General features: G+C 43.0%; 1 protein-coding gene across 11 annotated transcripts in view; it reads right to left on the bottom strand.

Annotated features, from left to right (window-relative positions):
* The window catches only part of HAUS6 (HAUS augmin like complex subunit 6), a 43806-nt gene that overhangs the window by 27771 nt on the left and 2307 nt on the right, over positions 1-13728 (bottom strand). For 8 of the 11 annotated variants that reach the window (XM_040579089.1, XM_040579093.1, XM_040579094.1 and 5 more), the window contains exons 4-6: positions 13091-13166; positions 11980-12112; positions 11299-11440 (exon numbers count right to left, since the gene is read on the bottom strand). The exons of 1 other annotated variant lie outside the window; for it this stretch is intronic. In XM_040579089.1, the coding sequence (XP_040435023.1) occupies positions 11299-11440; positions 11980-12112; positions 13091-13166 (351 nt within the window). The remainder of the gene's footprint in view (positions 1-11298; positions 11441-11979; positions 12113-13090; positions 13167-13728) is intronic. 2 more of the 11 variants (XM_040579097.1, XM_040579100.1) reach the window with 2 other exon arrangements.

Genomic DNA, 13728 nt, shown 5'->3' with positions numbered 1-13728 from the left:
GAAAAAAAAAAACAAACCAGGAAAAACTCAAAACCAACCTAAAACTTATTATCCTTGATTTCATTCACCATGACTTTGTGCAGAAAGACAGATGGGAAAGCCGTGAAGATACTTGCAAATTAAGCAATCAAGCTATCACTTACTCTATTGCATAGAAGAGCTTTTATTAGACCCAAGAACAACAGTGTACTAGAAACGTACATTAACAATACAAACCTCCAAATATATTCAGCAATTGTACAGTACCCAAATCCCTCAGTTTCAAAAAAATCAGAGAACAGAATACTGGGGTACAAGCAGCTGGACCACCAAAGGTCTTCTGCCAAAGCCACAGTGCTCTTGTTAAATTTTTAAGCATGTAAAACCACAGTGGGCTGATTTTCAGAAACACTGGGTGCCTGAATCATGCTGAATTCTAAAGGATCTGCAGAGTTCTGATGCCTTGTTGAGAATGAAAAAAATACACAGAACTATGTTTTTTAAAGGGAACCACTCACGAGGTAAGCAAGAGCAGTAACAGTTCTGAAGCAGGGTGAGAGGAGATTCAGAATTAGAAATCACAGATGCTTAGGATACTTCAACCTCTGGAAATTATATTGTTGAGCCTTCCACTGAAAGCAAAGCCTTCAGTTAAGTTACTTGTGGTCCTCTCAAGCCAAGTCTTGAATGTCTGCAGCAAGGGAGATTCCACCACTTTTCTGGGCAACCTATTCCAGTGTTCAATTGTTCTCACAAGGGATTTTTTGTTTTTAATCCAGATGGAGTTTTCCCTTAAGCACCTTGGGCCTGTTGCCTCTTGTCCTGTCACCATACATCTTTACGAAGACAGTACCTCCATCTTCTCTACAACCACTTTTTAGAACATTGTGATTAAATCCCCTGAGCTCTGTCTTCCTCAGGCTAAAAAAAACCAGTTTCTACAGCTTTTCCCATACATGTCAAGTTCTCCAACTCTGTGATCATTGTGGTCCTCGTCTAGAACCTCTGCTATCTTTCAATCTCTCTTCTCAACTAGGAGAACCAAAACTGAATACAGCATTCCAGGTATGGCCTTAGAATTGTCAGGTAGAGTGAAATACACCTCTTGATCTGCTGGCTGTGCTCCTTTTCATACAGCTTAGGAAACTGTTGATCTTCTTGTCTACCAGGGCACACTGCTGACCCGTGACCCCAGCCAATCTCCGGCAAGCCTGGGCTGCTGTTGGGATTATTCCATCCCAGGTGCAAGACTTTACGCTAATCTTTGTTAAACCTCACACAATTCTTGCTGGGCAAGTCTTTAAGCCCAGCAAGGTCTCTCTGTATAATGGCTCCCCATTGTAGAATACCTACCTTTCCTCACAGTTTGGCATCATTTGAAAGCTTGGTGGGTTTGCGTTCAATTCCATCATCCATATTCCTTATGAAGACATGGAATAAATAGTATAGACCCAGTATCAACCCCAGAGGAAACCCACTTAGGATCTGCCACCAGTTAAGACTTCAAGGCATTACAAACCTTTCAGCTCACCCCTTTAGCTAGGTTTCTATCTTTCCAAAGATGACAGAGCAGTTCTGAAATGACACCAGGTAAGTATCTCTGCATCCTTGGATGCATTCCCTTAGGTAGCAAAGGTTTCTGTATGTGAAGTTTGGACACATGAACCTCTGCTTTACCCTCTATCAGTGGTTTGTTGCTTCTTTCACTGTTGCTTCTTGGCACAGAGACTGGGCTACTGACCTCATCCATGAACACTGCGGGAAAGAAGGATTGGGTATTTCAGCCTGTGACACTTGTAACTTAACTTACCATTTCCGTCAGAAGCAGCCATAAATCCTCTATGAACTTCCACTTCCTAATAACATACCTATGGAAGACTTTTTTCAGGCTCTTGGAGCTTTAGCTAAACTTTGACCTTCATAACTACACCACTGCACCCCTGAAAAATATTTCTCTGTTTATGTCTGGAAGTCAACCTCCTTCTCCATATTAAATATGCTGCTGCTTTGGTTTCTGAGCTTTATCACTAGCTAACTGTTTTAACCAGGTTGGTTTCTTTTTCCACTTAAGGCAATGGACCACACTTGAGCTTCAGCAAGGATTTCTGAATATACCCTAGCACTCCTGCTAGGGTATATTCAGCCCTTCTGCTTTCCACAAGGTACCTCCTAGCAGTTTCCAGGACAAGTGGAAATTTGTTCTTTTAAGTCCAGTGTCATTATTCTCCCACTTGACTTTCTCATGCTCCTTAGGATCTTAAGTACTACAGCCTTGATTGCAGTGACCATAAGGCTCCTGTTGGCAATTACATCTCTGGAAATTTCTCTTACCTGTCACCAGCAAATTCAAAAGAGCACCACTCCTACTCAGCACACCCACTGATTGCATTACAAAGCCATCCATGATGCAATCCTGTTTCCCCAGATTGCTAAGGCACCACTGCATTGCCTTCCCAGCAAACACCAGGGTAAACTGAAGCCCTCCTGTCCTGGTTTCAGCTGGGCTAGTTAATCTTCTTCTTAGTAGCTGTGGTTTGGATTTGGTGTGGTGAGAATAATGTTGATAACACATTGATGTTTTTAGCTGTTGCTAAATCATGTTTACACCGAGACAAGGACTTCTCAGTTTCTCAGGCTCTGCCAGTAAGAGGGCTGGATGGGTACAAGAAATGGGGAGGGGACACTGCCAGGACAGCTGACCTGAACTAGCCAAGGGCATATTCCATACCCTAAAAGGTCATGCTGAGTATATAAACTGGGGGGAGTTGGCCAGGGCCAGCCAAGCACTGCTGAGGGACTGGCTGGGCATTAGTCAGCAGCTAATGTGTAATGGCCAGCAAAAGTGTTGTGCATCACTTGGCTTTGTCCTTTTGGATTTCGTTCCTCTCTCACCTTCTCTACTTTTCATTGCAATTGTTGTTGTTATAATTCTTACTATTGTATTTCATTTTATTATTAAATTGTAACAACTTTGTGGCTGGTGCTCAACATGGGGCACGAAGGGTTGAGGTAACGACAGATTTGACTAGTGTATTAAAACAAATTTCTCGTAAGTATCTATATTTGTTGAATAATCACTCACCACAATGTTGATTTCTTTGCTCTAGAAGTTGCTGCCCATGATCTCAGGCTTGTGTTATGTACTTTACTTGCAGAATGTGGTCCCTGTTGTGCTGTTTATTGTCCTTGGAGCCTGGACAAAAATTATCATTGTGTTGTACTATATAGTGCGGGGTTCTGATACAACAAGACTTGCTGGTTATGAAATTTGGTCTGTGTACTCAGTTACCATCCCCTCTGTACTTTGGGACTCATCCAGCGGGAACTATTATTAGTAATTACACCTTTTGCCTTGTCTCCCGTGGAGGAAAGAGACACCCTTCCACATCTCGCCCTTCCCGCCACGTTAATTACAGTAGCTTTGAGAACACTGAAAATTTTTAATATTCTTGGGATGCTGAAACCAGCATGACCCTATTGCTAGGAATGCTAAATGTGTTCCTGGTCTTAGGTTAAACAACTATTAAGAATACCACACAGAGATCTGTTGTCAAGTTGGATAGTTATGAGTGGAAAGGCGTGTGGGACATTATGGGCAAGTACCTAGGACAGTCGGCATCTCCAGTGTTTCAGAACTTCACCCCTGAACAAGTGCAGAATCGGGGAAAACTAACAAAATATTTGGAAGTATGTTACCACCGTGGCAGTTCCAGAGAGGCACAAAATACTGCAACGTGCTGGGGCCTAGACCATGCCTACCAAGTCCTGTTGAATGCTATTCAGCACCCTCAAGGGCAACAGAAAGTCTCTGCATCTGACGGTAAAGTGACAGGCACTGCAGCTACGCGAACCCCCACAGCATACACTGCAGCTGAACCAGAGAACCAACCCATGCTGCTATCAGTTGCCCCTATACACAAGAAGAAATGGACAGAAGTGTCAGCTTGTTTAGTAAAGGAGGACAAAGCAGGGCCATCGCAGGAACAGGAGGAAGAGGCAGAACAAGAGGTAACCACTTGATCTCTATCCCTGAATGAGCTGCAGGATATATAAAAAGATTTTAGCCATGATCCAGGTGAGCAAGTTATCACCTGGCTACTTCAATGCGGGGATAATGGGTCTAATAGTTTGGAATTAGAGGGTAGGGAAGCCAAGTAGCTGAGGTCACTTTCTAGAGAAGGGGGCATTGACAAGGCAATTCAAAGAGGGACACAAGTCCTCAGCCTCTGGAGTGTCAAGTGTGAAAGTATCTCTTCAAGGAGGACATTACATGTTGCCCAGGCAAGTGGACTGCAATAGAGAGGTATCCAGTACCTGAGGGAGTCAGCCATGAAAGAGATAATTTATTATGACCAGGACAATGCGCAGTTACCCACAGACCCCAACGAAGTCCCATGCATGCAACCCATGGGCGGAAATTTGTATGGAGCACACCATCACCATATGCCAACTCATTGGCAGTAATAAGCTGGAAAGATGAAGCACCACTGACAACAAATGAAGTGGCTCACCAGCTCTGGAAATGTGAAGGGAACATCTCGACCTCCCTTGTCTCAGCTATCCAGGAACTGGTCTAGCAACTCAAAAAGGATCGATCCTACTCCCCACCTGTACAGATCCACACCTCACCTACTAATAGTAAGTGCCCTTCTGCTTGAAAGGGAGAACATAGGAAGTACACACCACAGAGTACGCTGTGTTTTTCCCTGTGGGACCATGGACAGGACATGAGGAAGTAGAATGGAAAACCCACCTCAACCCCGAAGGCATGGGTACATGAATTGCAAGGAAAAATCAAAAATAAGGGTTCTTGCAGGAAGGTTGCTGCTCCAGTCTCCAGTGGGCAGTTTCCCACAGAGTGGAAGAACTGATCTTACTCCTGATCATAGGGAAAGGAATTCTAACCCACTTTTACAAGTAAGTGGAGAATCCTGTGACCAAGACTAGAGGGGCCCTGCCTCCAGCCAGGTGGAGGGAACAACCAGGTTTACCTGGCATGGCACATCAGGCCCATAGGAGCATAAGGCTTTAGCAGATACCAGTGCACAGCGTACCCTAATGCCATCAAGCTATGAAGAGCCAGAATCCATTACTGTTTCTGGAATGACAGGGGATCCCAACAGCTAATTGTATTAGAGGCTGAAACAAGCCCAGCTGGGAGTGAGGGCAAAAGTACTCCACTGTGACTGGCCCAGAGGCTCTGTGCATCCTTGGCAGAGACTATCTCAGTAGAGGGTATTTCAAGGACCCAGAAGGGTACCAGTGGGCTTTATGTATAGCTGCCTTGGAGATGGAGGAAACTAAGCAGCTGTCTACCTTGCCTGGTCTCTTGGAGGACCCTTCTGTTGTGGGGTTGCTGAAAGTCAAAGAACAACAGGTGCCAATCACTACCACAATTGTGCAATATTGCACCAACCAAGACTCCTTGATCCCCATTCGTAAGCTGATTCACCGACTGAAGAGCCATGGAGGCATCAGCAGGACCCGGCTCACCCTTTAATAGCCCCATATGGCCAATGCAGAAGTCTAATGGAAAGCGGACGCTAACAGTAGGCTATTGTGGCCTGAATGAAGTCACAACACCACCGAGTACTGCTCTGCCAGACATGCTAGAACTCCAATACGAACTGAAGTCAAAGGCAGCCAAGTTGTATGCCACCACTGACTGATAGCACAAATGCTTTTTTCTCAGTCCCTTTGGCTACAGAGTACAGGCCACAGTTCACTTTCAGCTGGAGGGGCATCTTAATACACCTGGAACTGACTACCCCAGGAGTGGAAACACAGCCCCGCCATCTGCCATAAACGGATCCAAGCTGCACTGAAAACAGCATGAAGCTCCCTAACACCTGCAATATACTGAAGACATCATCATATTGGGTAATACAGCTGAAGAAGTTTTTGAGAAAGGGAAGAAAATAGTCCAAATCCTTCTAAAAGCTGGCTCTGCCATAAAACAAAGTAAGGTCAAGGTACCTGCACAGGAGATCCACTTTTGGGAATAAAATGGCAAGATGGACATCATGACATCCCAATGGATGTGATCAACAAAATAAAAGCAATGTCTCCACCAACTAATAAGAAACACAAGCTTTCTTAGCTGTGACGGGTTTTTGCAGAACGCACATTCCAAATTACAGTACGATAGTAAGCACTCTTTATCATGTGACCCGGAAGAAGAATGATTTTAACTGGGCCCTGAGCCACAACAAGCCTTTGAACAAATTAAACAGGAGACGGCTTAAGCAGTAGGTCTTGGGCCAGTCCAGACAGGGCAATATGTACAGAATGTGCTCTGCACCACAGGTTGGGAGAATGGCCCTACCTGGAGCCTCTGACAGAAAGCATCAGGGGAGACTTGAGGTCGACCGTTAGGCTTTTGGAGTTGGGGATACAAAGGATCTGAGGCTCGCTACACTCCAACTGAGGAAGAGGTATGGCCACTTACAAAGGGGTTCAGACTGCTTCGGAAGCGATCACTATTGAAGCACAGCTCCTCCTCGCACCCATTGCCTGTGCTGGCCTGGACGTTCAAAGGGAGAGTCTGCTCTACACATCACACAACTGATGTTACGTCAAGTGGGTCATACTGATCACACAAGCTCAAACAGAAAATCCCTGTCATTCAGGAATCTTGGAAGTGATCATGGACTGGCCAGAAAGCAAAGATTTCAAAATATCACCAGAGGAGGAGGTGATGTACTAAAGAGGTCCCATCATATAATAAATTGCCAGAAAATGAGAAGCAGTATGCCTAGTCTACTGATGAGTCCTGCCATGTTGTAGGAAAGCATCAGGGGAAGGGAGCTGCTATGGAGTCCTCTACAACAAACTGCTGAAGGAGAAGATGAATTGAGTCAGTTTGCAGAGGTTAGACATTGCTGAACAAGAAAGGTGGCCAAAACTTCTGAATAGTGAAAGCTGTACCACTTATCTAAAGGATGACGCACCTATGTTTAAAGTCGGAGATGTCCAAGGACCCTTACTGCAACATGACAGATGCACAAACTGCTAAGTCCTTGTGTTGGTTATCTTTAGAAGTGACATTTTGTCTTATATTCCTATTGTACATGCAATGTGGCGAAGATGGAGACTTTAAACATGACCACTAAGGAATAGAGTCTGCATAGAGACAACTCCTCAAGGACATTGTCCAGGCACAAGATATATTAATGTTGTTAACTTGAAGATATACTAGGTCCTTTAATGGAATGTGCTAATTGTCCAGGTGTAAGATATGTCAATAGGTTCCCGGAAAGTTAATGAATAGACATGAGTGACTTGTATAAAGAGGGGGCTGAACGGTTCCCTCGGTATGCATGACTCTGGTGAAGCGATCCCCCATGCATCCAGCGCTGCCGAATAAAGATAACCTCCGCTCGCCTGAATATTGCTGACTGATTCTTCAAATCGCTTCACCTCTTAGACTGGCTCATGGATGGTGGCAGATGCCCTGTGAGGGTCGTTGCAATAATGTAGGCAGAGCAACTGGCAGCACAAAGGTAAACCCATCTGGGCTGCTGCATTGTGATATTGTATGAATTCACTGTGGGATAGAATAATGTCATCCTCAATGTGTATTGTGTTTGTCAACATCTTGTAATGCTATCCTGTTATCCACCGACACCTTGTGAGGCTGTCGACATCCTGTTATCTGTCGGCATCCATCCCCTGTGTATTGTGTGTCTGCTGACACCTTGTGAGGCTGTGGACATCCTGTTACCTGTCAGCATCTTAACACCCAAGGAGGAAAGACTGATAGCAAGAGCTGATTGAAAACAGCCAGCTCAGCATTTTCTGGCAAAAGGTGAAAAGTACACCTTCCTCCCAAAGACCACCGCCCACGTCCCAAGGACCCCTGCCCACAATTCATGGAAGAATTTGCACAAGCACAAAAGACTGATAAGCTAATTAACGTACGAAGCGAGAGTAGGCGGGTTTAGGTAATGACTATGTATAGGCGTTAATTGAATAGTCATTGGTTTATGGTATAAATATAAGATAGTTAGTTACTTTGGACATGCACGTTAGGCGGAAGGATCCCCCGTGCATCCAGTGCTGCCAATAAAGGATACTTAGTCATGAAGAAATTTTGACTATGTTCTTTAAATCAATTGTGGCAAGATACCGCTGCCGGGGTGGAGAACCTGGTTGTGAAGGTACACCAAATAGATGCTCACACACCCAAGAGTGTCAGGCCACTGAAGAGCATCAAAACAACCAGCAGGTAGATCAGGCTGCTAAGACTGAAGTAGCTTAGGTAGATCTGGATCGGCAACATAAAGGCGAATTATTTATAGCTCAGTGGGCCCATGATACTTGGAGCCATCAAGGAAAAGATCTGACATATAGATGGGCTTGGGATCAAGGGGTAGACAGGACCACACAGGTTACCTGCAGGAAGGGGCCTGGAAATCAGGACCATAAGTAACAATCAGTTAGCTGAAAGGAATGTGCTTGAACTTGTAGGCCACAAACCCTGGGAGGACAAGGAATGTGAATAGATAACAATCAACAGGATGAGTCATGCCAAGAAAAGATAAGGGAATGAGGAACAGATGTTGCCAAGGAGAAGTAACATGTGGCTGTTAATTGATGACTGTAAACACTTAAAGTGTCCTTTGTTTGTAGCTAACCAGTCAGGGATTGCCTAGTATGTAATCCTTAGCTTAAAGAACCAATCTGTTTAAAGCACGCAGCTTCTGAAAACATATATAAACTTGTGATTGCGTACAATAAATCGACATCTTGCTTGCATCAAGCTACGTCCCGTCTCTTCATTCTCCGCAGTTACTTATGAATGTGAAACCTGCACTGCAATTAAGCAAGCCAAGCAGTTACAGTCTCTGATATGAGGGGCAACAGCTGAAATATGGGGAGGCCTGGCAGACTGACCATATCACACTCCCACAAATGTGCCAAGGCAAGCGCCATGTGCTTAAAATGATGGAGGCAACCACCAGATGGCTGGATACTATCCTGTGCCCCATGACACTGCCTGAAACACTGTTCTGGGCCTTGAAAAGCGAGTCTTATGGTGCCATGACACCGCAGAAAGAATCGAGTCGGACAACAGGACTCATTCTCAAAACAACCTCAGACACCTGGGCCAAAGGGCACGGCATTGAGTGGGTATATCACATCCCCTATCATGCAGCAGCCTCTGGGAAAATCAAATGATACAACGGATTGTTAAAAGACTACATAGAGAGCAACGGGTGGTGGGACCTTCATACACTGGTATACACACTTAGCAAAAGCCACCTGGTTAGTCAATGCTAGAGGAACTGCCAGCCAAGCTGGCCCTGCCCAGTCAAAGCTTTTACCTACTGTAGATGGGGATAAAGTTCCTGTAGTGCACCTTAAAAATATGCTGGGGAAAGCAGTCTGGGTTACTCCTACCTCAGGCAAAAGCAAACCCATCCCCAGGATTGGTTTTGCTCAAGGACCTGGATGTACTTGGTGGGTAATGTAAGAGTATGGGGAACTTCAATGTGTGCTTCAAGGCAATTTGATTTTGGGTGAAAACATTCAAACTGTGTGATGTTAATTGTTACAAAACACTGTATATTGACACTTCTATATACTTAAGGCGTCCACCTCTGCCATTCCGGATTTGAACATCTGAAGCTGACTTCCTTCCAACTGCCATATTAACCGGGAATGAATTTTGATGAAACCAGACCAGCACCGCGGTGATAGAATCAGAACTGGCTTTAACATGCAACAATCCCAACAGCTCACACCATCTCTCCTGCCTTGAAATTTCAACTGTTACGACAGAACGAGCCCAGTATCATGGACCAAATGAATTCAATGGATTTTAGAGGGATGGTCCATCCTTATATCAAAGCACAGGGAAGGTGACAGTGTTGGAAAGTCTAGCCTGATATAAATGGTATGGAATAAGGGGTGGTTATTGTCCCGGGGGGGGATCTGGCCAGGGCCTGCCAACTGCTGCTCGAGGACCGACTGGGTATTGGTCAGTGGGAGGTCAGCAACTGTACTGTGCATCACTTGGGTTTTTTCTAGTTTTGCATTTTATTCCTCTCTCCCCTTCTTTCATTTTCATTACAAGTGGTGGTGGTGGTGGTACTATGATTATATTTATTTTTATTTCAATTATTAAATTGTTCTTATCTTGACCCATGACCATTACCTTTTTATCCCATTCTCCTTCCTATCCCAACAGGCAAGTGGGGAAGTGAGCGACCAGCTGCATGGTTCTTAGCTGCTGACTGGGGTTAGACCATCCAGTCCTGTAAACAATCCCACTCAAGTTCTGTAAATTCCACTGATATATAACCCTGTGTCTGCACAGGAAGTTCCGGTTATTCCTTTTCTCAAACAAGAATGAAAATAGCACAATTTTGGTAAAGTAGCTAAGGATTATCATCATGGTTCAATCCCAGCTAGCAACTAAGACGTCACTTGCTCCCTCCCGCCGCAGTGGGATCAAGGAGAATCAGAAAGGTAAAAGTGAGCAAACCTGTTGGCTGAGATAAAAGACAGTTTAATAGGGAAAGCTCAACACACGTAGGTGTTCAGCCATCTCCAGGAAAGCAGAGCTCCATCACACATAATGGTTACTTGCAAAGACAAATGCCATCACTCCAAACATTCCCCCTTTCCTTCTTCCCTCATTTTATATACTCAGTATGATGTTCTATGGTATGGAATATCCCCTTGACCAATTCAGGTCAACTGTCCTGGCTGTGTCCCTTCCCAGTTGTGTTCCTCCAGCCTCCTTGCTAGCAAGGCCTGAGAAACAGAAAAGTCTCTGACTTAGTATACAAACACCATTTAGCAACAGCTAAAAACATCAGTATATTATCAACGTTATTCTCACAGCAAATCCAAAACATAGTATGGCATCAGCTACACCAGTTACCAAGAATATTAAGTTATCTCAGCCAAACCCAGGACAATGATGTAAATAAAATGTGTCCCACAGTGGTTAAGCAAAGACTAAATGTTTCATCTTGAGACAGTTATATTCTAAGATATGACCCTTCAAATGTTAAGAAATCAGTACTATACATGCAGAGCTCCCTGATCATTTTTAATGCCCAAGTAACCACATCTTCCAAAATCCAGCATCTCCTAAGTGACGAACTAATTTATTTAGACTACTATGCTTCACAAAGTCCCTATACACAGCAGAACAGTCAATTAAGGGAAGTACAGGAGGAAAAAATGGGGAGAAGCTCAACAGAATTCATGATGTAAAGCAGATGCAGCCTCCTCAAACCCTTTTAAAAACACACACACAGAAGTCGGCTTTTATGAAGACTCCATTTCTTTAAATGCATTACTTACTGTGCTTTCTCCTCATATTCCTGAAGAACAAAATCTTCCCTTTGAAAAACTGTCAGAAGTTTATTGTATGCAACTCTGTGTCTTACATCTGCCATGTACATATACTCAGGGCTCAACTCTACAGCAAAAGGTGCATCAGTCCCTAAATGGAAGTTAATGTTTGGATTAATCACATCATTTGCTTTTAGCAAATAGACAGCTTCCTAATCTACCTAGTTTACATAGATTCACAAATCAAGAAGCCCACTGTCTTTTTTGCCAGTTCTTTCTGTTGTATACATTTTCATTCCCTCACTCTCACACCCTTTACCTATTCTTTATGTTACCAAAACAATACAAGATGACTAGAATGGACAGTTCTGATCTTCAGAATTCCCCAAGTTGTAAGAATATAGTATAGTGGTCCGGTACTTTTGGACCAAACCATTGCTTGTATGGGTAACAGCGTACAGCATTACTCAGATGAATCTTGAAGCAAGACCCATAATGCAATATAAAGCAAACCAATCTGTATCATTCTATGAGTAGTAGCTCTATGCAAGCACACAGAACCCTGTAAAAGATTTTGAACTGAGCAGTCAACTCAGAACCACTTAGTGCTCTTGGCATATATTAAAGACTTGATGGATGCACTGTCAAACACAACAAATTATGCATTTTTATTGTTTCATTACGGCTTACCTACAGAGTCATTTTTCAGGTCCTTAATCACTACACATCTTGCCAACTGATAGAACATGTGAATGAGCTTAGGACCAACAGGAAAAGTAAATACAGAAGCTGGAATTTGTAGAACACAGCCTTCATCTTCATCCTAGAAAAGTTACATCAGTTTTAAACATAAAACTAATCTAAGAAATAAAGCCTAAACAACAGCTATCAAACATTTAGCTGAGTACCAAAATACTGCAGCTTATTCGCTATCAAGCCTGACGCAAAGCTAAACTACTTTGCCACCACAGCTGATGTTTTAACTCCAGTCAGCAAAAGAGACTAGAACTTTTTCCATGTTCCCCCACCATCCCTAATTTTGTATGCAAAAGACAGTTTCAACACAAAGACTGAAATCAGTGTTGGGTAAACGTTAAGAAATCTCCATCCTCGTAACTCCTCATAGGTAATCCCTACTTTTGAAAAAACACTCAAGTTTTCTTTCATATTTTCTACTGAAGTCCTTAATCAGTGTACTTTCTTCTGGTTTTATCTTACTCAAAGGTACTGCATTGTTGGCTTTCACCTTGTCCACTGCTACGGAAAAATAAGCGTTCCAGTACATAAAGACCTGATTTCTAGAACTATCATTAAAAGAAAAGTCAGCATAAGAAGATAACATAATAACCAGTGATACCTTAAGCAATCAGTGCTTGTCTGTCTCTTTTGCTATAGAAAGTTCACTTTAAACTTTAGTCTGAAACCGCTTTCACAATAATGAACACCTTCCCAGGCAACCTAAGCAAACATGTCTCAAGTTGAAGAAAATTATTCTCACCCAGAGCCGAGGAACCCTCCACACCTGCATTTAATCAAATACCATTATCCTGAAGCAAGACACAGCAGTTTTAAGACCAAAGATAAAGTCTCTGTCATTCATCTAAATTCCACCATGCCACAATCTTTTCCTCAAACAAGTCATAAGAGAAACCATGTGAAATAAGACACAAGGTAAAACTGAATTCTTTAGTAAAACAACCTGATTTAAAACTCTTATTTAAAAGCACTACATATTCTCTCAAAAATGAATGCGGTCACAGAAACCCGAAGAGCACCAATTTCCACTCATCATAATACTCACTTCCATTTCTTTTAGCCGTCTACAGTAATTCTTCCAAAAATGAGGCACTGCAAAGAATAATGAATGGCCACAGTTTCTGCATTTAAAAAGGATGGGAAAAAGAAGGAAAAAAAAAAAGCAGTATCAAAACATGTTCAAATACTCAGTTATCTAATCAACCACTACATAAGCAATACTAAGACAAAGATTTCTTAGCGATGCCTGCTGGAGGAGCCAGCATTTAACCTTGGTCAAGAATAGCTAAATGATATTTGTCCAGTTACAAGGTTTTCTTGCCATAATAAGCTAAATGCAGACTTCAGAGACGGATTTGTTTGCAACTCTTTTTAACTCAGGAGAAGGGAAGAAGGAAATTTTTGTATCATTGATCTTTCTCCAGGCATTTCTTTAATGCGTAAGCTCCAATAGCTCAGCCATGTAAGAAAAAGCGTTCAAGAAAATGGAGACTTCTTCCCACATGGAAGATCCTGGCTGCAGTCCTTAACTGGGAAATGTTACTTGCTCTTTGGTCTAGGAAAGGAATAGGAAAGGTAGACTACTTTGCAGCTAGGAAAGTTTTTACCAAACTTGCCAAGTTACAGAACCTATCAGAAACAACTTTAAGTAAAGGATTGTTATAGTTGAATTGAACAAGCTAA

This window comes from Falco naumanni, chromosome Z (assembly GCF_017639655.2).
Source record: "Falco naumanni isolate bFalNau1 chromosome Z, bFalNau1.pat, whole genome shotgun sequence".
In the NCBI taxonomy this organism is placed as follows: Eukaryota; Metazoa; Chordata; class Aves; order Falconiformes; family Falconidae; genus Falco; species Falco naumanni.
This window is presented reverse-complemented; position numbering and strand designations above follow the sequence as displayed.